Source organism: Anolis sagrei, chromosome 3, assembly GCF_037176765.1.
Source record: "Anolis sagrei isolate rAnoSag1 chromosome 3, rAnoSag1.mat, whole genome shotgun sequence".
NCBI classification, from domain to species: Eukaryota; Metazoa; Chordata; class Lepidosauria; order Squamata; family Dactyloidae; genus Anolis; species Anolis sagrei.
In genome coordinates, this window is record NC_090023.1 from 10,823,326 (window position 1) to 10,851,102 (window position 27,777).

General features: G+C 42.1%; 1 protein-coding gene across 12 annotated transcripts in view; it reads right to left on the reverse strand.

Annotated features, from left to right (window-relative positions):
- TENM4 (teneurin transmembrane protein 4) overlaps window positions 1-27,777 on the reverse strand; it is an 892,306-nt gene that overhangs the window by 288,528 nt on the left and 576,001 nt on the right. For 7 of the 12 annotated variants that reach the window (XM_067466479.1, XM_067466482.1, XM_067466480.1 and 4 more), the window contains 2 exons: window positions 14,633-14,731; window positions 11,656-11,891 (listed from right to left, as the gene is read on the reverse strand). In XM_067466479.1, the coding sequence (XP_067322580.1) occupies window positions 11,656-11,891; window positions 14,633-14,731 (335 nt within the window). The remainder of the gene's footprint in view (window positions 1-11,655; window positions 11,892-14,632; window positions 14,732-27,777) is intronic. The other 5 variants (XM_067466483.1, XM_067466489.1, XM_067466488.1 and 2 more) reach the window with 1 other exon arrangement.

Sequence of the window (27,777 nt, forward strand, 5' to 3'; positions counted from 1 at the left end):
ACAGTCCAAGACCAAATGTGTTTTTTCTCCAGATGCCTTTACTGAGGTTATGGGTAGCATTTTCCCCCTGTTCTTGGTTTTTCTACTTCAGCAGGGATCTGTTTCTCCGGAGGACCACGTTATCCAAAAGACTGTATCTTCCCATACAAGCCTGCCCACACTCCAAGAAGCACTTTTTTCAAGCCCACCATTTCCACAGGCACGTCTGGTGGGAACCCAGGAGAGAGTCTTCTCCGCTGCTGTTCCTACGCTCTGGAAATCCCTTCCTGGGGAGCCTAAGCTTGCTCTCTTCTCCCGTGCTATCCTTTTGGCATTGGGTGAGGACTTATTTCAGCAGGCATTTGGGAACTGATTATTCTGTACAATGGATTTCCTGTTTTAGTGTTGTACTGTTTCGTCTAAGCTTTCAAATTAATGTTTTGTGTGGTTTAATTCTATAGACAGTTTAATATGATTTTATTCTTAACTTTTTTTGTTTTGGTTTTAGCCATATTATTCTGTAAGCTGCCTTGAGGGAAAAGGCAGGATATAAATAAAATGATTGACCGTTTGATTTCATTCACCTCTGTAATTAAGTTAAATGTTCATAAATGTTTCCTCGTGGGACAAATTGAAAATACAATAGAGTGCTTTATGTCAGCCTCGGAATAAGTTCCAATTGTTACTGCTCTGGCCTCTGGGGGACAGAAGAGCAGCCAAGCACCAATCCATCATGCCTTGGCCCCACTGATGGTTTGTTATGTGGATAGATCAGATTGCTTACTGTATTGTATATGTGTGTATTGGTATGCAATTTGACCGTAACTTTGTTGTGGGAGGGGCTGCAGACCATGTGCTCAGAACCGGGCTTGTTTAGGACTCAGACTCCATTTTAGAAAAGGTACAGTTTAGACATCAATGTAGGAACAGTATGCTTAGAGCGGTGGTTCCCAACCTGTGGTCCATGGATGACTAGTGGCCCACAAGAACTAAAATATGGTCTTTGTCCTCACCATTACTACACCATTGCTTACTGTATTGTATATGCACATATTGGTATGCAATTTGACCGTAACTTTGTTGTGGGAGGGGCTGCAGACCATGTGATCAGAACCAGGCTTGTTTAGGACTCAGACTCCATTTTAGAAAAGGTACAGTTTAGACATCAATTTAGGAACAGTATGCTTAGAACGGTGGTTCCTAACCTGTAGTCCATGGATGACTAGTGGCCCACAAGAGCTAAAATATGGTCTTTGTCCTCACCATTACTACACCATTGCTTACTATATTGTATATGTGTATTGGTATGCAATTTGACCGTAACTTTGTTATGGGAGGGGCTGCAGACCATGTGATCATAACTGGGCTTGTTTAGGACTCAGACTCCATTTTAGAAACGATACAGTTTAGATTTCAATGTAAGAACAGTATGCTTAGAGCGGTGGTCCATGGATGACTAGTGGCCCACAAGAACTAAAATATGGTCTTTGGCCTAACCATTACTACACCATTGCTTACTGTATTGTATATGCGTGTACTGATATGCAATTTGACCGTAACTTTGTTGTGGGAGGGGCTGCAGACCATGTGATCAGAACTGGGCTTGTTTAGGACTCAGACTCCATTTTAGAAAAGGTACAGTTTAGACTTCAATGTCAGAACAGTATGCTTAAAGCGGTGGTCCATGGATGACTAGTGGCCCACAAGAACTAAAATATGGTCTTTGGCCTCACAGTTACTACACCATTGTGATGAGAGCAACAGGTCTCGTGAAACCCTCTTATAGTGGTTTTTTTGTGAGTGCGCAGATGGTAACTACTGGATAGCATATGTTCTGTATCAGAAACTAGAGCTGATATGGTCTATCCAATGCAATTTTCTGAATCAGCACCCCAAATAACCAAACCAAATCTAAAGTTGACCAAAAACTGATTCGTAACCCTTTTGGTACCAATGTTGGAGAGTGGTCCCTGGTCAAAGTGGTCTCTGGTCAAAACAAAGGTTGGGAACCACTGACTTAGACACTGCATGGACCTTTCAGACTAGACAGAGACTCTATTAGACTCCCAGAATAGAGAGATGCTCTGGACTATCGATTCTAAGAATGATAGCCTGTGTTACCTACACAGAAAACTACTTCAAATCCTATTTGTAACTAGATTGATAAGCCTGTATGCTGAATACATTAAGTTTGTGAGTAAACCAACTATGTTAATTTTAAAGAAGTCTACTTATTTTTGTCACTTGAGAACATGATTTAAAGGCAAATATATTTTAAGAGAGAGTAGATGTTTTGGGCCAACTAAAAGAAACACTTCTGAAACTCTGCTGAATATGTGTGTGCGCGTTTGTGCATTGGCATATCTTTGTCCCTAACAGTTCAAAGACATGCCCAGGTACATCAGTTTAACAACTGAGAAACCCAGTTGCCTTGCATGAATGCTGGTGAATGCCATTTCCCCAAAAGTTTGTGACTTTAACAGGTCATGCTTTTTACCAAGAGGTTATGGCACCGTTTTTCAAAAGGTTATGAATTCTAGCAAGGTCCTGCCTTTCCAAAGATCATAAAATCTCCAAAAGGTCATGTGGATTTCTATTTTACACACACACACTCACACACACACAAGCAATCATGAAATACATTTTACCAGTCCTATTTAAAATTTAAATTAAATACATAGTCAAAACTGACTTAGAAGCATAAAAACAAGGGCGAAACATCAGCCACAAAGTGGGCAACAATTTTTTGAAACGTCTACCAATGTTCTCCAAAGTTCAGAAAACAAGTTTTTAAAAATTCATCAGGAATCAAGACTAAGTCCCACAATTGAAACTCCCTTCAGTCAAAGGAAATTGTAGCAGGGGTAGGGGGTTGTAGGTATTTTTAAAAGGTAATACAATTTTTATCTTCTGCTTGACAGGATGTAGAAAATAATTACAAATGAAAAGGTTATTCATAATTTTTAAATGAGTTAATTAGTAAGCCCAGCCAGACTCACTCATTACATTAATTAATAATTGATTATACTTGAAATTAAACACAATTTTTCATTAAATCTAATTAAATATCTGCATTTTTTCTACCTGCTGATTAGATCAGTGAGCCTGATGTCAGCGTTCCTCATTAAATATGTTTACGGTGAGCAGAACCAATTAATTTTGATTCTGGATAGCTCTTTTAGAAATTATTAATTATTACTCATGATCGCCAGCAGTACAAAATGGCCAGGGTCCTTTTAAACATCTCCTCAATCTATTATGACATGTATACACAAAGAACTATTTGATACTGCATGAAAAAAAGGTCTTTGGGCCAATCTAGACCAGGGTTTAAAAAACTTTTTGCGTGATGATCCCTTGGCAATCTGGTGAAGCCAGAATAATAGCGCGTTCATAGGCTCCCTCACGTCTGTTAGGAGATGTAATAATGAGTTTAAACATACTTCACAAAATCTAAAACAATAATCTGAAATTGTACAATTATAAATTACTAGCTGTACCTGTCATGTGTTGCTTTGGCCAACCTTTCCTCCTTCTTTCCTTCCATTTTTTCTTTCCTTCTCTCCTTCCCTCCTTCTCTACCTCTTTATTTCCTTCCCTTGTCCTCCCTTTCCCTTTCCCTTTTTGGTTTCTCTCCTTTCTTTCTTCTCCTCCCCTTTTCTTTCCCTCCTTCCTTCCTTCTCTACCTCTTTCTTTCCTTCCTTCCTTCCTTCCTTCCTTCCTTCCTTCCTTCCTTCCTTCCTTCGCTCTTTGCTTCCGTCCTTCCTTATCTCTTTCCTTCTTACCTTCTCTCCCTCTTTCTCTCCTTCTTTCCTTCTCTCCTTCCATCCCTCCCTCTTTCCTTCCTTCCCTAATGGTGGATGAGACTCCCCTCTTCACCAGACCCACTATTATGCTGTCCATTCCTAGCTTCTGCTCTGGTCAGAAGTGGGAGGATGGTTGGTGATTCCTCTCATGCTTGCTTTGTTCTCCCACAGGAGGGGGCCGGGTCAGGAAAGTAATTTGCATGCATGGACTGTGTTGTTCTCTACCTTTTTTGGATTTTAACGTTCTTTTCACTGTTTTTTGGTGATTTTTTGAGTGATGGTCAATCCTTGGGTTAGTAAGTGTCTTGTGGCCAAATTTGTTGTCATTTCATCCAGTGGTTTTTGAGTTATGTGTGTCCCACAAACAAATATTACACACTCACTCACACACACACACACACACACACACACAATAGCCACCCCCGCCATGCATTGCTGTGGCCCAGTCTGGTGATATGGAAAATAAAGTAATGAGAAAGTGTTGGATTCTAATACATGTAATTTCTTTATGCTTGTGAGTAAACAGTATTTCTTGTTGTTTCTTTGTCAGTGTTGATGTGGAGAGTGTCTGGTTTGCCTACTCTGGAACATGCAACATATAATTGTCCTTCTTCAGGGATCCCTTTCAAATCTATGATACTATATCTGTCATATATATTTGTGTGTGTGAGAGAGAATCATATCTATTTATCTATATCTATAGTGGGATGGCCCTTTGTCAGGAGGGCTTTGATTATGTATTCTTGCCCTGGTGAAGGGAATTTATTTACTTATTATTTACAGTATTTATATTCCACCCTTCTCACCCCGCAGGGAACTCAGGGCAGATTACAATGTGCACATATATGGCAAACATTCAATGCCAAGACACACAACAGATAGAGACAGTATAATTGTCTTTTTTTAGGGGTTCCTTTCAAATCTATGATATAATATCTCTCTCTGTGTGAATCTATCTATCTATATCTATGGCTAGATGATTCTTTGTTGGGAGGGCTTTGATTATGTTCTCTTGCCCTGATAAAGGAAGTTGGACTGGATGGCCTTAAGTATTTTATGTTGGTCATGGGGGTTCTGTGCGGGAAGTCTGCCCCAATTCTGTCACTGGTGTGGTTCAGAATGCGCTTTGATTGTAGGTGAACTATAAATCCGAGTAACTACAACTCCCAAATGTCAAGGCCTATTTCTCCCAAATTCCATCTGCATTCATATTTGGGTATATGGAATATTTGTGCCAAGTTTGGTTCAGATCCATCATTGTTTGAGTCCACAGTGCTCTCTGGATGTAGGTGAACTACAACTCCAAAACTCAAGGTCAATACCCACCAAATTTTTCTAGTGTTTTCTGTTGGTCCTGTGTGCCACATTTGGTTCAATTCCATAATTGGTGGAGTTCAGAATGCTCTTTGATTGTAAGTAAACTATTAATCCCAGCAACTACAACTCCCAAATGACAAAATCATGTTTTTGAGTGATGGTCACTTGTGCCCTGATAGGCATTTTGTGTCCAAATTTGGTGTCAATTTGTCCAGTGGTTTTTGAGTTATGCTAGTCCTACAAATGAACATTACATTTTTGGTGTAGGGGGAACTGAATAATCAAATCCTCTAAAAGTGACTGTATGAAGATGCCGTATCACCTTTTCTTTCTTTAACTCACAGAGTTTCTCAGCAGCAACTATGTGGTCAAGAATAAATCTGTTTCTGCCTGGGAGAATGGACAATGCTCTGAACACCCTGGACATATTTCTGATCCTCCTCCTTGCAACTATGAAAGATAGAAACTTTTCTGAAAAAGACCTAAGAAGAAGGCCAAAGTCCGTGAGCGTGACCATACTTTCAAACTTCCACGGCAAAATGAAACGCACCTGCCTACTTCTGAGAGATGCCAAAGCTTCATGTGAACTAGAAATAAATTCCCGTGACATGCAAAGGCAATATCTATTTGGCACATAAAGATAATGCAAGATAAATGGGCCGCCATGGCTGAAAACACATGGCAAATGATGAAAGGTGACTGCATAGTCACCGATGTAATTTTAGGAGATTAATCATTTCAGATCTCATTACAGCGCACACTAATAAGGTGACCAAAAGCATGGTTCTAATCCGGGGGTGAAGGAGGAAAGGAGAGAAAGAATGAGACTTTTCTTTGGAATTAAAAATCTACCAGAAGAGAATAGTAGCCGGAGAGGTCATATGTGTTCGTCACAAATTGCACATATCCTGAGTACAAGGAAGATGTTCTCATTTCAAGCCTTATGGGCAACTTGTGGCATGTTATAACACTACCATTTTATGGAGCAATGGTTTGGGAGGAAGCATAATAAAAGCGGCAGCCGGACTATGATGTTCGAGACCACATTCCCCCATCAGTGCTTAGAGTCTTCGGCGTATAATCAGAGCACAACAGTTTACCCCCATTTACTCTTTATCTTATCTATAGATCCAGACAAGTCAGAGGTACTCCTGGTCGGTTGTAAGGCTGTACAGAGTATAGGGTTACAGCCTGTGTTAGATGGGGTTACACTCCCCCTCAAGATGCAGGTTTGCAGCTTGGGAATTCTTCTGGACTCATCGCTGAGCCTGGAACCTCATGTTTCAGCGGTGACCAGGGGAGCATTTGCACAATTAAAACTTGTGTGCCAGTTGTGCCTGTATCTTGGGAAGTCAGACTTGGCCACGGTAGTCCACGCTCTGGTTACATCCTGAATAGACTACTGCAACGCACTCTATGCGGGGCTGCCTTTGAAGACTGTGCAGAAACTACAAATGGTCCAATGGATGGCAGCCAGATTGTTCACCAGAGTGGCGTACAGGGAGCATACAACTCCCTTGTTACGTTAGCTCCACTGCTGCCAATCTGCTACCGAGCACAATTCAAAGTTGAGCATGAGACTGATTTTTTATTGATTGTGAGTTATAATTGATTGTTTTTAACTGTTATAATTGTTTTTAATTGCTATTTATATATGTTTGTCTGTATTATTGTGTAAGCATCAAATTGTGCCTTTTGTAAGCCGCCCTGAGTCCCCCCTCGGGAGTTGAGAAGGGCGGGGTAGAAATATGCGAAATAATAATAATAATAAAGTGCTGACTTTAGCCTATAAGGCCCTAAATGGTTCTGGCCCAGCTTATTTGTCAGAACATATTTCCTACTATGAACCACCATGGAGTTTAAGATCATTTGGGGAGGCCCTACTCTCGGTCCCACCTCCCTCGCAAGAGCGATAGGTGGAGATGAGAGACAGGGCCTTCTCAGTGGTGGCCCCTCAGCTATGGAACTCCCTTCCTAGGAATATTAAATCAGCCCACTCCCTCCTGACCTTAAACAAGAGAGTGAAAATGTGGCTTTGTGACCAAAACTTTAGAGAACTTGTGCAATAGATAGACTTGGAACAATGTGCAATGACCACTGGAACAGCCTGGATTACGCTCGTGAATTACGTGTTTAACTCTGAATGTATTGTTTTTAATGTACTTTCCCTGAGACTGTGCATGGAAACAAAAATGAAAGCAACTTCAAAATGCGTTTTTGTAGCCCCCACCAGTGATAAGCTTCTTTATTCTGATGTTCTGGATTACAGTTACCATAACTTTCGAAAATAGGTCACACCCAGGGCAGCTAAAAAAACTGGTTTACTCATGAATTTTAACTGGTTAACCAAATCCCCATGCTAAGTCTATGAGAAGCAAAAATTAAACGAGTCCTTCCAGCAAATTTTGACAATTTATTCATTGTCATTACTTGCAGTAAAAGCAGATATAGTGGAAGCAACCAAGTTGGCCCACTCATAACTGGCAGGCAACGCCTAAGGTATGGGAGGGATTTGAACCCCCCCCCCCCCCCCCCAATGAAGGAGACCAGAAAATAGATTTAATTAACTATATAAAATATAGAATGAGCCATATTCAAATTATTTTGTGTTATGGAACTACTCTTCATGATTCACTTTAAAACTATGTACATGTCATAGTCAAAGAAACCTGCAAACTTTCCATCCATCAACCTCTCCTTGTGTTCCTTGGACACAACTGTATTCTGCTTGTTGTTTTTGTTGTTTTTTGCAAGTATACAAAAAAAAGAAAGCACTAATTTTAGGAAGGACACAATACAAAATTGTCCACTTAAGTGTACTCCAGCATCAAACACAACTGCCCAATAACGTCCTGACATTCACCATTAATTGTTACTTGTTGAAATATAGAAATCACAAAAATGTTATTATTAATTGTCATAATTGCCATAAGCTAACACTTGGTTTCCCCCCATTCTCTTCCCGTTTCTCCTATAAGGCAAACATGTTTACTTAATTACAAAAACTGTAGATTGCAAATCACAATTTCTATGTTCCCATCATAACATCTGATGAAGACATTGCAAAACAAGGGAAACAACCCGGGAGAAAAAACTGGGAACATAGAAATTGTGATTTGCAATCTACAGTTTTTGTAATTGTTGTTATAGATATCTGTGCATGTTACACAAACATGTTTACTTACCAATAGCATACAACACAACAAAGTATTCAAAGCACACATAGGAGTGCAGAAGTTTTTAATTACAAGTCAGTGTCAATCTGATTGTAATTGGACTACAACAGATACAAACCAACTTTAGTTGTGATGGGAGTCTAGTAATATTGTTAATACACAAATTTCCTATTAATATAAACTTCAGCACTAATACCAATTGGAGTAATAAGAAAAATATCAAACTAACTCATATAATACACAAACGTGGGAATCAAACACATAGGGACAATTTACAACAGTGTAACAAACATAATATTCATGTTTTTCAAAATAATTTGTCAGATCTCTCAGTTCTTGTGGGTTTTTTCGGGCTATATGGCCATGTTCTAGAGGCATTTCTCCTGACGTTTCGCCTGCAACTATGGCAAGCTTCCTCAGAGGTGAGGTCTGCTGGAGCTGGGAAAAAAGGGGTTTATATATCTGTGGAATGACCAGGGTGAGACAAAAGGCTTTTGTAAGTTGGGCTGGGTGTGGATCTTTCAACTGATCTTTCAATTTGTCAGATCTTCTAAAGGTCGCGTGGACCTCTTTAAATTTACTGTGTTGTTGTAGGTTTTTTTGGGCTGTATGGCCATGGTCTAGAGGCATTCTCTCCTGACTTTTCGCCTGCATCTATGGCAAGCATCCTCAGAGGTAGTGAGCCCTCACTACCTCTGAGGATGCTTGCCATCGATGCAGGCAAAACGTCAGGAGAGAATGCTTCTAGACCATGTCTATATAGCCCGAAAAAACCTACAACAACCCAGTGATTCCGGCTATGAAAGCCTTCGAGAATACTCTTTAAATTTAGTTTATAAAGCCTCAGAAGATATTATTGCAAATGAATGAATGAAGGAACCTTGAAAGAAATCTGAAGAAGAGATACTCCTCTTGAAACAAGGACGTAAAAACACCCGGGAACGTTGTTTATCCCCAAGACTGTTTATCACATTTTGAATTCACATGGGACAATATTGGATATGTTGAAGTTTGTCCACACAGCCTTTAGAAGATCTGACAAATTATTTTGAAAAACATGAACATTATGTTTGTTACACTGTTGTAAATTGTCCCTATGTGTTTGTTTCCCATGCTTGGGTATTATATGAGTAAGTTTGGTACTTTTTCTCATTACTCCAATTGTGCGGGTACAGCTGTACCAGGAGCTCCAATTTTGTTTGCTTTGCATTGAATGTTTGTTGTAGTCCTAAGTTTCAGGGACTCTGCAGATAGGTGGCTTCTTTTGGCTGCAATCATAGGGCAAGCCACCTGTCAATTATAGTTAGGTTCCCTGGTCCCGCCCCCTTTTGGGGTTTTGGTAGGAAAGTGAGCCATTTTGAGTTTAGTTTCAGCCAGGTTAGCCAATGTATAGGATGTGTGTTGCTTCCCCTGTACAAAGGCTTCAACCTTTAAGAATTTCCAGGGTTACAACAGAATCTCCAGGGAAAGAATTTCCAGGGGAGAACAGCTTTAAGAGTCTCCTAAGAACTCCAGGGAAGCCTTCCCACAGCCTTGAGAGTTTCCAGGAAGACAGCCTTAAGATCTAAAGAACTCCAACTGGAGAACTTCCATTGCCTTGCTGGTAGGTCCTCTCAGCGCTCGAGAAGCAGTTCGGCCTGGCAGCGTTACCCACACCAATGAGGGTTGGATTTTAGTCAGCCTTGGGAGAAGTTAAAAAAGGGGAATTTTCCTTTAAAGAAAGTTATTGGAGATAGTGCCTGTCCCCTGTGGGCAAGATTGAGAAAACTAATTCTTTATCAAGAAAGCTTTGAAGTACCTGTTTGATTACCTGTTTGATTCATTAATAAAAGACTTTGTTGTATTTTTCAAGCCATATGAAGATTCTTTTGTAATGGAAACCTCTGAGAACTTCTTCTTTGACTCCTGGCTTCCCGCTAGGCAAAGGTTACACATCCTATATTTAAAGCCAACCAAATACAGGCCCAGCGGTGACAGAACACCAGGCCCGTAGCCAGGATTTCGTTTCGGGGGGGGGGGGGGATTTTTCTCAGGGGGGTTTCGGGGGGGGCTGAGTTTCGGGGGGGGGCTGAGTCTGAGTGAAAGAGGGTCTAGCCTAGCAAACCTTTTGTATCATTACCCCAATACCCCCATGCATATGGGATATATTGAGTATGGTGATCAGATCATGATATGAATAAACATAACAGCCTAAATAATGCACCAGTAAGGCCTTTTCGCGAACCACCATGAGAATTTCGGGGGGGGGGGGGGGCTGAAGCCCCTCGAGCCCCCCCCTCCCCCGGCTACATGCCTGCAGAACACCAATTGGAAATTTGTGTTGAAGTTTATAGCAATAGGATATTTGTGTATTAACACTGTATTTATAGATATCTGGGTAGTTAGAGTCTAGCAATAGTATCAATGAACAAGTCGTCCTAAACCATGGTTGAGTTAAACAAGGTAAGTGGTGGATTTGGCCAGAACGAGGAAGATATTGAAGTCAGCTCGTGTTTGCAAACTATGGTTTACAGTGGGAAAAGGCTACAATACTGTACATATTTTGACGATATCTTCCAACCTTTAGTGATTAGAAGGTTAATTGATAGTTAATTAATAGAATAATTAATAGAAGCAAAGACCACCAGCATTGAAGCGATGGTCCTCTGCCATCAACTCCGCTAGGCCGGCCACGTTGTCCGGATGCCCGACCACCGCCTCCCAAAGCAGTTGCTCTACTCTGAACTTAAGAACGGAAAACAGAATGTTGGAGGACAGGAAAAGAGATTTAAAGATGGCCTCAAAGCCAACCTTAAAATCTCTGGCATAGACACTGAGAACTGGGAAGCCCTGGCCCTTGAGCGCTCCAGCTGGAGGTCAGCTGTGACCAGCAGTGCTACAGAATTCGAGGAGGCACGAGTGGAGGGCGAAAGAGGGAAGCGTGCCAGGAGGAAGGCGCGTCAAGCCAACCCCGACCGGGACCGCCTTCCACCTGGAAACCAATGCCCTCACTGTGGGAGAAGATGCGGATCAAGAATAGGGCTCCACAGCCACCTATGAACCCACAAGGAAACGCATAATGGAAGACCATCTTACTCATCCAACGAGGGATCGCCTAAGTAAGTAAGTAAGTAAGTAAGTAATAGTTGGACTCTTATTTATTGGCTGTTATTAATTGGTCATTCACTGAAAATGGAATGGATCTGTCCAACAAATGTTTGGCAGAACAATTAGACTTATTTTGGGCAGCACAACATAGAAAGCAAAGTTCATCCTCGGGAAATTCAACAGAGGTACAAGAACAGCCTCCCCCCAACCTTACAAACAATGGCATTAGGGAGCCCCATAACTCAAAAAGGTCAAGAGGTACTGAAGGTTAAAAGGCAAGAAAGGCTTACCAATGAAATATGCCAGCAGGATCACCAATGCGACAGAGATGATAATGGCACTCAAGGCAGCACATTTCCAGGTACAGTACTTATAGGGCTTCTTCAGGTTAAAGGCTGGTCGAGAGAACGTACTTCTGGGAAGGGGCCTAGGGGGAGGCGAGTACACAGTGCTGGACGTCAAGGGATATCCTGGCGACGTGGTACAAAAGAGGGGAGAGGTGCCGCCAGGCTTGAACAAGAAGTGCCTGTCGAAAGAGAGAAAGGTCATCGGTAACGGACTCTTCAACCAACACAACTGCTGAGCATCTTAGACAGAGAAACCTTGGTTGGAAAAAGAAAGAAAGAAAGCAAACACATACAAGCAAACCATGCACGGAAGAAAAAGAATTTGTTTTTGTTCAAAGAAGGCACGAGGAATGAAAAGAGAAAGAAAAATGAAACACACCTATTAGGTAAAAAGGTATCTGTGCAATCCTATACATGTCTACTCAGAGGTTCAATGGGATTGATTTTCTGATAAGCGTATACAAGATTGCCTCCAGCAATGCTGCTGCGGCTGTTGAAACCAACACAAAATGCTAAAGAGACAGTAAGTCTTCCACTTTTGAAGAGGTTAGGCGAGCAAGACCTCAGTGAAAGAGGAACAAAATGTGAATTTTAAAATTGCTATTTTTTTTTAACTTGAGATAACAACTCTCTAGGAATACCGAGAACAGAAGTTGTCAACCTGGGCATCCCTAGATGTTTTGGCCTTCAACTCCCAGACATCAACCTGGGCGTCCCTAGATGTTTTGGACTTCAACTCCCAGAAATCCTAGCAGCTGGTAAACTGGCTGGAATTTCCGTAGGTCAAAACATCTGGGGGCCCACATGTTGACAACCACCGCACTAGATCTTCCAATGCAATTTCATGATCAACTTCTGGTGGCAGTTGATCATAGATTTATAATGGAGGACTTAGGGATATTTTGACCTCATGTATACGTGAGCATATAGGGCAGTGTTTCTCAACCTTCCTAATGCCATGACCCCTTAATACAGTCCTCATGTTGTGGTTTTTTTTTTATCGCATCAAGACCGACTTGAGAAACTGCAAGTCGCTTCTGGTATGAGAGAATTGGCCGTCTGCAAGGACGTTGCCCAGGGGACGCCCAGATGATTTGATGTCTTTATCACCCTTGTGGGAGGAGCTGGAGCTGATAGAGGGAGCTCATCCGCCTCTCCCTGGATTCGAACCTGTCAGTCTTCAGTCCTGCCAGCACAGCGGTTTAACCCACTGTGCCACCGGGGGCTCTGTTGTGGTGACCCCCAGCCATAAAGTTATTTTTGTTGCTACTTCATAAGTGTAATTTTGCTCCTGTTATGAATTGTAATGTAAATATCCGATATGCAGGATGGATTTTCATTCACTGGACAAATTTTGGCACAAATACCCAATATGCCCAAATTTGAATACTGGTGGGGTTGGGGGGGGGGGGGTTGATTTTGTCATTTGGGAGTTGTAGTTGCGGGGATTTATAGTTCACCTACAACTAAAGAGCACTCTAAACTCCACCAGTGATGAAATTGAACCAAACTTGGCACACAGGACTCCCTTGACCATCAGAAAACACTGGAAGGGTTTGGTGGGCATTGACCTTGAATTTTTGAGTTGTAGTTCACCTAAATCCAGAGGGCACTGTGGACTCAAACAATGATAGATTTGGACCAAACTTGGCATGAATACTCAATATGCCCAAATGTGAACACTGGTGGAGTTTGGGGAAAAATAGACTTTGACATTTGGGAGTTGTACGTACTGGGATTTATAGTTCTCCTACAAGCAAAGAGCATTCTGATCCTCACCATGGGGGTTCCCACACAGAACCCCCATGAACAACAGAAAAAAACTGTTTTCTGATTCTCTTTGGTGACCCCTCTGATATGCCCTCGCGACCCCCCTCCCTCGGTATCCCAACCCCCAGGTTAAGAAACACTGCTATAGGGTAATATAATCAATGTGGTGTTTAGCCAGAGTTGGTTACTGTATTGTCGAAGGCTTTCATGGCCGGAGTCACTGGGTTGTTGTAGGTTTTTTCGGGCTATATAGCCATGTCCTAGAGGCATTCTCTCCTGGAGAGAATGCCTCTAGAACATGGCCATATAGCCCGAAAAAACCTACAACAACCCAGAATTGGTTACTTATTGTGTTCCCAATCCTGCCTTTATTTTTGGAGACCCAAGAGTGAACTGCACAGAATGTGAAAGCACAGAATGAGAAGCTTGGCTTCAGCAGAACCAATGCCACATGTGTATTCAAGACCACGGCTCCCAGAGCAGGCAAGTAATAAGCTCTTGGAGACTGAATGGGTCTCATGTTGTATCTATCTGTTATTACTATTTTGAAAAGGGTGTCTCTCCCTCGGAGGCATAAAGCATTGCAATCCCTACAATCCTGGAGATAAACCCAGTTCTGTCCTCTCAGATCAAAATATTGCCCATTTCTTCTTGGTAAAAAACATATAAATTATAAGGCAAAAGAAGTTGAAGAGAAGAATCACAACTGAGGAAAAAAATATCACATACAGAGAAAGGCATTTCCTCCCACAGCCCAGACAACAAACCTGGAAAACGTAAGATTAGGACATTGATCTCAGAAGAAACTCAGTGCAAACACAGTGTTGGATGAAGTCCTACTGAAAGGTTACTACAGCTGCCTCTGCGTTAGTGAAATGACCCCACGGTGTCAGGAAGGAGCCAATGGGATGCCATGAAACCAGCATATTAACGAGGCTGCCATTAATATGTACAGGACAATTTGTGTTCCGGATACTTAAGTACCTCATTGCTTTGATCAACCCCTTTTCAAGGATGAGTGAAACAAGAGGAAAAATAAGGATGGGGTCAGGTTAGGCAAGACAGAAAACAAAACGCTATTGTATCATGCAAGGTTCAGGAGATGTTTGCACGAGCAGAAGAGGAAAGACCACGTTAAGCGCCAACGTACCCATCATTGTAAGCACCATCATGTCGGGAGGAGGTGAGAATGTCCATCTCAATGAGGTTGTCCTGCAATGTCTCTAGGAATGTCTGCTTTGCTATGTTTCTACGTACATATGGAAACATGAATGAAGCCAAGTGAGACATGCATCTATGAAGTGCGACCTCATCAACCCACAATGGTTATAGTGCAGCTGTGCATGAAATTAGAATGATGGGCCACTTGTTCATATGTATAGCATGTTATAACATATACATATACAGCATTTTCAGGACATTCACTGCCATATCTACACATCAGTGTCACCAGTGCATACACACAACAATATATACATACAAGTACATGTATTATAGCAAATAGCTAACATTTGGCAAACTTCGACACTGACATCTTGAAGTTGATGACTCCAAACAAATTTTGCAAATCCGCTGAAATTTCATTGACAGGCTACCATCATTGTATGATGTTGATTCAATTTAAATTAATACACTCCGTAGTGTTATTTTTTTGAGTTTTCAGATATTTACAGAAATGGTTTGGCATTATCAACAATCACAGGGAAATGCCAACATTCATTGGATTCTGGACATAACTGGATCAACAAACACACACTTGTTATTTGAGTACACATCTATACATGAAAATCAAAGTCATTTGATTTTGTAGTCACTTTTCATGGCTTTCCTGTCCAGACCCATCACCACTGAAACTATCTGATCTACTAGATGTCTTAATTTCTCACAGCAAGTGTTCCCAGTAATGAGTCTGTCTCAGTGGGTGCTCCGGTGAGAAGTGACAGAATATGCCAGTCAATGATCTTCCTAGAAACCATGTCTTCAGAGATCCTCTGATAAGGATTCAATCAGGTCACATCTCATTCTGCCTTCTTTTCGTTTCATTCCATGATTCAGTTCTTGTGGGTTTTTTCGGGCTATATGGCCATGTTCTAGAGGCATTTCTTCTGACGTTTTGCCTGCATCTATGGCAAGCATCCTCAGAGGTAGGATGCTTGCCGTAGATGCAGGCGAAATGTCAGGAGAAATGCCTCTAGAACATGGCCATATAGCTCGAAAAAACCAACAAGAACTGAGTGATTCCAGCCATGAAAGCCTTCGATAATTCATTCCATGATTGTTAACCACCAAGAAATCCCGATGATACTCTTACCTGGAACATATATCACATAATCCCCTGTTGTGACAGCTCCACTAGGTGCCTATCTGCTACCGAGCACAACTTAAAGTACTGGCTTTAGCTTATAAAGTCCTAAGTGGTTCTGGCCCAGTTTACCTGTCTGAACGTATCTCCTTTACGAACCACCAAGGATGTTAAGATCATTTGGGGAGGCCCTGCTTTCAGTCCCACCACCTTCACAGGCACGACTGGTGGGGATGAGAGACAAGGCCTTCTCCGTAGTGGCTCCTCAGCTGTGGAACTTCCTCCCCAATTAAGTTAGGTCTGCCCCCTTTCTCCTGACCTTTTGTTAAAAAAACTCAAAACCTGGCTGTGGGATCAAGCATTTCTTTATGTGCTCCCTGTAAATAACTTGCTCCTATTCTTATCTCATTCGTGTTTTTAACATTTTATTTGTACATTGTCATTGCAATTGTGTCATTGTATGTTATTTTGCTACTGCATTCATATGTTTTCCCCCTCTTTTTTGTTAATGTAATTTGATGCTGTTGCTTGTTGCTTATGTTTTGTTTTTGTTTTTGCTGTAATATGTTGTCCGGGCTTGGCCCCATGTAAGCCGCTCCGAGTCCCCATCGGGGAGATGGTGGCGGGGTATAAATAAAGTTTATTATTATTATATTATTATAAATGGGAAGATAATGTTTTAAGTGACCACAATGGATAGACCTGGACTATGATTTTGAACCAGCAAACTGTTTTTAACTTGAATAGTTTATAATTGTTTTAATTACCTTTAAGGCCTTGCATGGTCTGGGGCCAATGTACCTGAGGGAGCGCCTCACCCCCTACCAATCCCAGAGATCCCTCTGTTCTGAGGACCAAGATCTATTGGAAATTCCCAGTGTCAAGACCTTGCGTCTAACAGCAACCAGACGCAGAGCCTTTACAGCAGTGGCACCATCACTCTGGAATACTTTGCCACCTGAAGTCCGTGCCTTGTGGGATCTATCAGCTTTCCGCAGGGCATGTAAGACATATCTGTTTCGACAGGCCTTTGATCTTTGATATTGCTGTTTTTAAGTTGTTTTTAATTTGCTTTTAAATTGTGTTAGATTTTAGCCTGTTCTTGTAAGCCACTCCGAGCCCCAGGGGAGTGGCGGCATATAAGTTTGAATAAATAAATAAATACATAAATAAATAAATAATTGTTTTAATCATTGTTAATGTGAACTGTGGTTTTTAATATATTATGTTGGCATCTAATGATGTTGGTGAACAGGAAAAGAGATTTAAAGATGGGCTTAAAGCCAGCCTCAAAAACTGTGGCATAGACACTGAGAACTTGGAAGCCCTGGCCCTTGAGTGCTCTAACTGGAGGTCAGCTGAATTCAAAGAGGCACGAATGGAGGGCGAAAGGGAGATACATGCCAAGAGGAAGACACATCAAGCCAACCCTGACCGCCAGGACCGCCTTCTGTCTGGAAACTGATGTCCTCACAGGGGGAGAACATGCGGATCAAGAATAGGGAGATTAGGACAAGGAACATTGGCTTCAAACTACAAGAGAGGAGATTCCATCTGAACATGAGGAAGAACTTCCTGACTGTGAGAGCCGTTCAGCAGTGGAACTCTCTGCCCCAGAGTGTGGTGGAGGCTCCTTCTTTGGAAGCTTTTAAACAGAGGCTGGATGGCCATCTGTCAGGGGTGATTTGAATGCAATATTCCTGCTTCTTGGCAAGGGGTTGGACTGGATGGCCCATGAGGTCTCTTCCAACTCTTTGATTCTATGATTCTATGATAGGGCTCCACAGCCACCTATGGATCCACCGCCAAGACACCACATCTGGAAGACAATCATCCTTGAGCTACGAGGGATCGCCTAAGTAAGATTGCCTGTTGGAAGCCACCCTGAGTCCCTCTTCAGAGGTGAGAAGGATGGGATATAAATGCTCGAAATAAATAAATAAATGTGAGAAATTTTCATGAGGAATAATTCATTTTAGCCAGAAAAAAAGTAGAAAAATGCAATTGGACCACTTGTTTCTGATCTCTAATATTATCATCCTTGAATTCATCTCAAGCTCTGGTTTGCTTACAAAACCAACGTCTGCATAAATAGCAAAAGTCAAAGGAAAACAAGTCAACTGCCACCCTTGGCAAGGTTAGGAGCCCTTGACTTGCTCTTCTTCCACCCAAGAACAAATGTCTGTATAAATAGGATGATCATTTCTGATATGAGGGTGGGGTTGGAGTGGGAACATTCCCCAGAGCAACTGCATTCAAACACCCGAACTTTAGAGAACAAACATCCTATTTGCAGAAAAGACACCAGTAAGTTTTGTAGCACTTTTCAACCTATTATGGGAACTAATGAATCAAAATTGATTAATGTATTGTTGAAGGCTTTCATGGCCAGAATCACTGGGTTGTTGTAGGTTTTTTCAGGCTATATGGACATGTTCTAGAGGCATTTTCTCCTGACGTTTCGCCTGCATCTATGGCAAGCATCCACAGAGGTAGTGAGGTCTCTAACTCACTACGTCTGAGGATGCTTGCCATAGATGCAGGCGAAACGTCAGGAGAAAATGCCTCTAGAACATGGCCATATAGCCCGAAAAAACCTACAGCAATCCAAAATTGATTAAGTTATTTATATAAGTTCCAGGCACAATTTGAAGCTTTTTCTTGTAATGGTTTATGTTTTAATGTGTCGTCGAAGGCTTTCATGGCCAGAATCACTAGGTTGCTGTGAGTTTTCAGGGCTGTATGGCCATGTTCCAGAAGCACCCTCTCCTGACATTTCATCTGTTTGAGCATTAACATTTGCCTCAAATAGATCTGAGTTTTGGACATTCTACAGATATATAGACATCACTTGCCTAGTTTCTAACAGACCTCACAACCTCTGAGGATGCCTGCCATTGGTGTGGGTGAAATGTCAGGAGAGAATGCTTCTGGAACATGGCCAGACTGCCCAGAAAACTCACAGCAACCTGCGGAACAATGGCTTTAAACTACAAGAAAGGAGATTCCATCTGAACATGAGGAAGAACTTCCTGACTATGAGAGCCGTTCAACAGTGGAACTCTCTGCCCCGGAGTGTGGTGGAGGCTCCTTCTTTGGAAGCTTTTAAACAGAGGCTGGATGGCCATCTGTCAGGGGTGATTTAAATGCAATATTCCTGCTTCTTGGCAGAATGGGGTTGGACTGGATGGCCCATGAGGTCTCTTCCAACTCTTTGATTCTATGATTCTATTATTATGTTTTGTTAACTGGTTTTAACTTTGTGATACTTGAATTGCATTTAAACTTCTGCATGCTGTGAGTTTTTAGACATGGTTGTTTTGACTGTTGCAACAGCATGAAATCCAAAACTGGGGGGAAAGGTAGGGTTTAAATAAGGAAAAGGAAGTGATAGAGACAGTGAAGGAAAATAAGAAATGGTCGAAATTTGGTAATGAAAACTGGCAACGTAGTGAAACATATTTCATCAAAGACTATAAGTTGAATTTTCAATTTAAAGTTGCTCCGAAATTAAATTACCAATGTAGATACTCATTAATGAAAAAAGCCAAGTAATTTTAAATCAGCCAATTGGTTATTTACCCAAAACCCAGTTCTTTTGGGTTTTTTGCAAACCTAATTCTTGTTTTTTGTATTCAAAGATTTAGGCCTCAAGACTCAACCTGTTTGTTTAAGAGGAAAAAAAGATCTTGTAAAAAAGATCTTGGGGTCCTTGTGGTCAACAAGTTAAACATGAGCCAACAATGTGATGCGGCGGCAAAAAAGCCAATGGGATTTTGGCCTGCATCAAGAGGAGCCTAGTGTCTAGGTCCAGGGAAGTAATTCTACCCCTCTATTCTGCTTTGGTCAGACCACACCTGGAATATTGTGTCCAATTCTGGGCACCACAATTCAAGAGAGATATTGACAAGCTGGAATGTGTCCAGAGGAGGGCGACTAAAATGATCAAAGGTCTGGAGAACAAGCCCTATGAGGAGTGGATTCAAGAGCTGGGCATGTTTAGCCTGAAGAAGAGAAGGCTGAGAGGAGATATGATAGCCATGTATAAATATGTGAGAGGAAGTCATAGGGAGGAGGGAGCAAGCTTGTTTTCTGCTTCCTTGGAGACTAGGATGAAATGGAATCAGAGAATCAAAGAGTTGGAAGAGACCTCATGGGCCATCCAGTCCAACCCCTGCCAAGAAGCAGTAATATTGTATTCAAATCACCCCTGACAGATGGCCATCCAGCCTATGTTTAAAAGCCTCCATAGAAGGAGCCTCCACCACACTCCGGGGCAGAGAGTTCCACTGCTGAACGGCTCTCACAGTCAGGAAGTTCTTCCTCAAGTTCAGATGGAATCTCCTTTCTTGTAGTTTGAAGCCATTGTTCCATTGCGTCCTAGTCTCCAGGGCAGCTGAAAACAAGCTTGGAACATTGGCTCCAAACTACAGGAAAGAAAGGAGATTCCATCTGAACATTAGGAAGAACTTCCTGACTGTGAAAGCTGTTCAGCAGTGGAACTCTCTTCCCTGGAGTATGGTAGAGGCTCCCTCTTTGGAGGCTTTTAAACAGAGGCTGAATAGTAATCTGTTGGGGGCGCTTTGAACATGATTGTCTTGCTTCTTGGCAGGGGGTTGGACTGGATGGGCAATGAGGTCTCTTCCAACTCTTATGATTCTATAAAAAAGGTTGAAAAACTTTTCAGGTTAAAGGTAAAGGTTTCCCCTTGACATTAAGTCTAGACAAGTCCAACTCTGGAGGGTGGTTCTCTTCTCCATTTCTAAGCTGAAGAGCCAGCATTGTTCGTAGACGCCTCCTGGATCATGTGGCCAGCATGACTGCATGGAGCGCCATTACCTTCCCGCCAAAGCGGTACCTATTGATCTACCCACATTTGCATGTTTTCCAACTGCTAGGTTGGCAGAAGCTGGGGCTAACAGTGGGAGATATGGGATCCTTGGAGCTCTAGCATAATGAGGGACCAATATTCTTTGGCAAAGGAGGCTAAAGACCTTGTAAAACTACAACTCATGGGATTCCATAGCATTGCACCATGGCAATTCAAGTGGTGTCAGACTGCATTAATTCTACCATTATATATGCAAGTGACAATGTAAAATTAACTCAACATTTCAAAACATCCCCTTTCAATACACATTTAAATGAATTACGGTAGGTTTTTCATCTTACTAATTACTAACTTTTTTCATCTAGTTTTCCCATCTCGCTCTGTCTGTACTTTCCACCTTGTGGAGTCTTCCTAATTGGTTTGACCAAAACTAATTAACAGGACCAAATGTTATGCCTCCTGGCTGTGGGATTGAGTCCTACCACCCCATCTGCGGTGGACCTCTAAACAGCTAATGCTTGGGATTCTGGAATAGCTAAGAATATGCTTTGATTTCTATACTTTTGCCATAATGTTTTTTTAACCTTTTATTGTCTACAATAGAGTTACAATGGAGGATTCAGTGATTCCTAGACCTCACAACCTCTGAGGATGCTTGCCATAGATGCAGGAGAAACGTCAGGAGAGAATGCTTCTAGAACATGGCCATATAGCCTGAAAAAGCTACAACAACCCAGCGATTCCAACAAATAAGGTCTTCGACAATACATTGGAGATATTAACAAGCTGGAATGTGACCAGAGGAGGGCAACTAAAAGGGTCTGGAAAACAAATCCTATGAGGAGCGGCTTAAAGAGCTGGGCATGAGGAGTGGCTAAAAGGCTGAGAGGGGATTTGATAGCCATGAATAAATATGTGAGAGGAAGTCACAGGGAGGAAGGAGCAAGCTTGTTTTCTGTGCCCTGGAGACTAAGACGCAATGGAACAATGGCTTCAAACTACAAGAGAGGAGATTCCATCTGAACACGAGGAAGAACTTCCTGACTGTGAGAGCCGTTCAGCAGTGGAACTCTCTGCCCTGGAGTGTGGTGGAGGCTCCTTCTTTGGAAGCTTTTAAACAGAGGCTGGATGGCCATCTGTCAGGGGTGCTTTGAAAGCAATATTCCTGCTTCTCAGCAAGGGGTTGGACTGGATGGCCTATGAGGTCTCTTCCAACTCTATGATTCTATGTTTTGCTAAAAAAAAATTCAGCCCGCCTTGAAATTTCTTTCTGGCTATGGCCCTGTGGACAAGGACTGAGAAATTTCTAGAGAGCACATTGTACAGAAGTTATTGATACTGTATAAATGTTTAACTGTTAGAATATATTTGTTTTGGTAACAGTAGCTGAAAGCTAGAGTTAACTGGTCTCTTCTTGATCAATCCACAGGGCATTGCCAAGGAAACCAGGCAGGCTAGCTCAGAGAGGAGAAGTGGGCGGAGTCTAGCAAGAAAGTCTTATCTGTGTTTTGAAATGAAGCAGTTCAGTTGGGGGTTTGAAGTCGGAGTGAGCAGTTGAGAAAGGATAGTAGAGAAGCAGTGTGTGTGAATAGCCAGAGGTTTCTTCAGTCTAGGAAGGCTGAAGGGGGAAACCTAATTAGTTTCATTAGTCAGAGAGGACTAAAGGAAACTTGTTTAGATCACTAGTTAGGAAAGAACTAGAGATCTGGGGTTTGATCAAGAAGAGATCAAATCAGAAGGCTATTCACATTAAGAAACATTGTTAATAAAGTACCTCACCACAGTAAAAGTCAGTTACAAGTTGTATCATCCAGAAGTGTGAACTGTATTGCAAACCAAGTTACATTCAAAGTTCTCTAAGTTATTCCAAGTTAACCAACAGCCTGCAACCATACGCTTTGTACAAAATAAACTTATTAACTTTTGTTTGAAGACCGTGTCGTCTCCATTTATCTGCGTCTGGGGAGCTAGATCTCATCGGCAATACCTCACGTTGGTGGCAGTTACCTGAATTACATTTATAATTATCCACACCTGCATAACTGGTGGCAGAATTTAAGAGCAGACAGTACAATTAGTGACAGTGGGTGGGTTCTTTAAAGTTAAAAGCCCTATACCCTGTCTGTTGTTGTAATTGCAGCACCTTCGCAATTAGCACAGTTGTACAACTGGTGCGTGCAGACTTTATAATTGGTGGCAGCCCTGTACAATTGGTATACAACCTTTACAACGAGGCTAGCATCACCGCACACATTTTCATAAAATCCCTGAATAATCAAATCTGCTAAAGTCAAATCCTTAGATGTGATGGCTGACTGTACATTTGACTTCTCCAAAATAACTCTGCTCTCAATCAAAACCTAAAACTGGCTTTAAATTATCACAACAACTTACTATTCCAGGGAGAAAATAGATACGAGAAACAGTATCCTTTGGGTATATTTATCATTTGATGCTTCCAGTTTAGGCCTCACAATGCTGATCTCAACCAAGAGTTTCCATTTGCAAAAGAAGGTGGTTTCAGGTAGCAGCTTGCATTGACGAAACCTTGAGCCGAAGCCTCATTAAGCATGTCTGAAAATGCAACGTGCTATCCTATTTTTTTTCTTTGTAGGGCCGAGAGTTTCCATTTATCCTCGCAAAAGTGATGAGTAATAGTTTCATTTGATCTCCCATAGTCTCCCCAGCCTTTGTTGGTAAAAGGGAGTCTTTGACAGCCTAAACACTCCTGCTTGATCCCAGGAAGGAAAACACGATTCACATTTCTTAAGCTTTGAAGTCTTGCGGATCAACCTGCATGAGCCGAAGCAGAGGGGCCTCAAGAAGAAAAGCGGTGGAAAAGCAAGCCTTGTGTTCTTCCTTGTTGTCTTGCATTCCCCAAGAATGCAAGCCAGTCCTCTGTCAAGATGAAAGCAATAAAGGAGAGCTTTCTGATGGATAAGCCGCCAAGTGGGGGAGCAGCCAGGATATAAATACCAATTTATCAGTAGTTAAAAACCCATGTAAAATTGGGGTTTTTTTTACAGCAGAGCTGTGCATTTCAGTGGAAAATTGCCAATATAAAACAAAGAGAGGATGCTGGGTTATATAATATTTAATGCAAGCAGCACTAGGAGAATAGAAAACAAGAACGTGATGGGGGAAGGAAGAGATGGAAGGCAGAGAAAAACGAGGGAGTGAAAGAAAGTGACAAAAAGGGCTTCAAATATTGGATTTATTTATGAAATTCTTATCCCACTTGGATGTTGCAAGGGTGATATTTTTGTATTTAATGTGTTTCATAAATCTTTCTCTTAGGGGAAGAACAGGACGTGACAAAGAACAAAAGTGACAATGCTTGAACAGCAATCCCATTCTAGTTGCCCTTCTTCAACATCGAAATGCAAAGATACAGAATGGGGGACAATGCCTGGCTTGAGAGCAGTACATGTGAAAAAGATCTTGGAGTCCTCGTGGACAACAAGTTAAACATGAGCCAACAATGTGATGTGGCGGCAAAAAAAGCCAATGGGATTTTGGCCTGCATCAATAGGAGCATAGTGTCTAGATCTAAGGAAGTAATGCTACCCCTCTATTCTGCTTTGGTTAGACCACACCTGGAATATTGTGTCCAATTCTGGGCACCACAATTCAAGAGAGATATTGACAAGCTGGAATGTGTCCAGAGAAGGGCGACTAAAATGATCAAGGGTCTGGAGAACAAGCCCTATGAGGAGCGGCTTAAGGAGCTGGGCATGTTTAGCCTGAAGAAGAGAAGGCTGAGAGGAGATATGATAGCCATGTATAAATATGTGAGAGGAAGCCACAGGGAGGAGGGAGCAAGCTTGTTTTCTGCTTCCTTGGAGACTAGGACGTGGAACAATGGCTTCAAACTACAAGAGAGGAGATTCCATCTGACTATTAGGAAGAACTTCCTGACTGTGAGAGCTGTTCAGCAGTGGAACTCTCTGCCCCGGAGTGTGGTGGAGGCTCCTTCTTTGGAAGCTTTTAAGCAGAGGCTGGATGGCCATCTGTCAGGGGTGATTTGAATGCAACATTCCTGCTTCTTGGCAGGGGGTTGGACTGGATGGCCCATGAGGTCTCTTCCAACTCTTTGATTCTATGATTCTAATTGACTACCTTGATTAGCATTTAATGGCCTGGCAGTGCCTGGAGCAATCTTTTGTTGAGAGGTGATTAGGTGTCCCAGATACCTGTATGTTGTTTTGCTGTTGTAATTTTAGGGTTTTTTTTTAATACTGGTAGCCAGATTTTGTTCATTTTCATGGTATCTACTTTGAATTGGATTATATGGCAGTGTAGACTCAAATAATCCAGTTCAAAGCAGATAATGTAGATTATCTGCTTCGATAATCTGGATTATATGGCAGTGTAGAAGGTGCCTTGATGGGTTTCCATCAGACCCTGGTCTCCAGAGTCCAAATCCCATGTTAAAACCACTATAACTTGCTGGCTCTATGCTAGCTAGAAACAATCCTTCTGAACTGTTATACAGCTGCTTTTGAATGCCTCACAGGGTGCAAATTGGGAGACAGAACCACTTAAGTGGGTGCACTTATTTTCCCCAAATTAATAGTGTCCACAGACTCCATGCAAATAAGTAGCTGAAGACGTTTTGCTTGATTTTAGAAGTGATGGAGTTTTGAAGAAGCGATAAAGGCCAACCTGTAGCACGCAATTACCCAAAGACAGAAGGAGGCAAGAGAGATGTAGCAAGGAAACACATGGGGAAAGACTAATGGAAAGCAATACTAATTGACGGATGTGGTGCTTTGCGGGGTCCCAGGCTTGCTGGAGCAATATTTTAGAAAGAGCAAAATGCAGCCAATGACATCTTCCCCATTATATCTTAACAAGATCAGGTTATCCTGCATGGGAGACTACAATTATACCGGCTGTGATCGGCACAGCTCGGAGGCTAAATCTTTTCAATATATTGACTAGTTTCAGCTTTTTAAATAGGATATTGATTTATTCCGCTTCAGGAGAAGGAGCTTCACAGAAGAGCATACCCACACGTTAGCCCATTGTGAATTTATGTTTCTCATTCCCATTTTAAATGGGGGAAATAGCCCTACAAGCTACGCTAATGCCGATGGTATTTTCAAACTGCAGGAAGACGACTGCGAGGCAATTTCCTCTTTTCTTCGCCTAAGCAAAAATGCATCAGGAATAAACTACAATGGGGGGGGGGGGGGGGGAGGAGAAAAGAAAAAATAATGAAATAAAAGACAATTCAGTCCCAATGAAAGGAAGGAAGGGCTTCGGCTTGAGGATAAAGCACCAATCTTGGAGGCAGTAAATCCTCCGTTCGGTCTGGAAAGATAACACAGACCTCGATGGAATGACAGCCTGGCATTGTATACTACACCAAGGATTTTTAAAGAGGGGGTTCATACTAATTCACACATAAAATCACCATGTTTTTTGTTCCTCTGGATCATTTTGTGCCCAGAACAAGCCTTTTTCCAAAAGAAAGTGGCATCAAGGTTGACTTCTGGTCACTTCTTGTTGGGGAAAAAAGGGGTATCCAAAAATGACAAAGTTGTATTGTAAGAAGTGTATGGGCAATTTTTTTAATCACATTATTTTGGGGATGCAATGAGGAAGGAAACACATTCTCATAACCTTCCACACTTGCACACCTTTGTTATGGGAATATGAAAACATTGTGGATTTTCAGATATTGCAGAACTTAAAAACCCCGGTGTCTCAATTTCAGTCCCTGTTATGGACCAACAATATGAACTGGCCAACGGAACCAACATAGAAAACATTCCATGTTCTCTACCACTTTTGGGGACAGTTTGAGATAGGGAACCTGGGATTTTGTTTGGGATACATTTTGGAAATGAGTTAAGCTGACCTGCATTTCCTGATCTAATGCGTAAGTAAGAATGCAATCATCCTATCCTTTTTTGGCTCTCGAAATTTTGCAAGATGGTTCCTGGTGCAAAAAACCCGTATGGGATGAAATGCATTCAAAATGTTTTGACAGTAGGAATGTATCCAGAGTCCAGAATGACAGTTTGACACCATATTAACTGCCGTGACTCATTGCTATAGAGTAGACATGTGCGTGAAATTCTTTCCTACCATTTCTTTAGTATCTTCCGTTTCTTTGAAAACATGAAATGGGAACCCCCTTCTCAACACGAAAATCTGCTTGATACGAAAGCCTGCTTTCGTGTGCATCCGAGCTTGCCTCCTTGCCTTGGAAAGGCAGTGTGTGTGTGGTGAGGAGTGCAGGCAGGCAGACCTGGAGCTTGGCTGCAGACACGCTTCAGACCTGCCTGCACACCCTGGCACACACACACACTTGGAGAGTGTGGCAGGGCATGTGTGGCAGTGTATGCAAGCAGGCAATCCCGGAGCTCGGCTGCAGGTGCGCTCCAGGCTTGCCTGCATGCCTTGCCACACACACACTCTCTCTTTCCAAGGAGAGAGTGTGTGTGGCGGGCCATGCAGGCAAGCCAAGAAAGCGTGCGCACCTGCCAGTATCTACAGCTGAGTGCCTCTTATTCTAAAGTAGAAACAGCAGGTGACAGGTAAGAAGAATCTACACTCGGAAGGGGAGCCAGTGGGTGGGAAGCCTCACCACACATGCTCTCTCTCCCCCCCTCCCCCCAATAATGGTCCAATTTTCGGGCCCCAAAACAAAAGAATCTCTGAGGATGCTTGCCATAGATGCAGGCGAAACGTCAGGAGAGTATGCCTCTAGACCATGGCCATACAGCCCGAAAAACCTACAACAACCCAAAAGAACTGAAAACAATCCTCCCAATTTTGGGAGGCTTACAAAAAATGGATCGGGGCCCCCAATGAAAGCTGAGACACAAAACGGGACAAGGTTTCCCCCGAATGTTTACTACTATAGAATAGGTTTGTATTTGGATCTACCATAACAAGCCACAGATTCCATAGGATGGAGCTATGGTAGTTAAAGTGGTGTCAAAGTGCTGTCATTCTGCACAGTGGAAGGTCTCTATATGAATTAGTGTTCCAAGTTGGCCTTTCTTCCGGTGTTGCCATACAGTGCATTCACGTTGCCTAGAAAAGGGTGTTGTATAATAAATAATAATAATAATAAACTTTATTTATACCCTGCCACCATCTCTCCAATGGGGATTTGGAGCGGCTTACACGGGGCCAAGCCCGGACA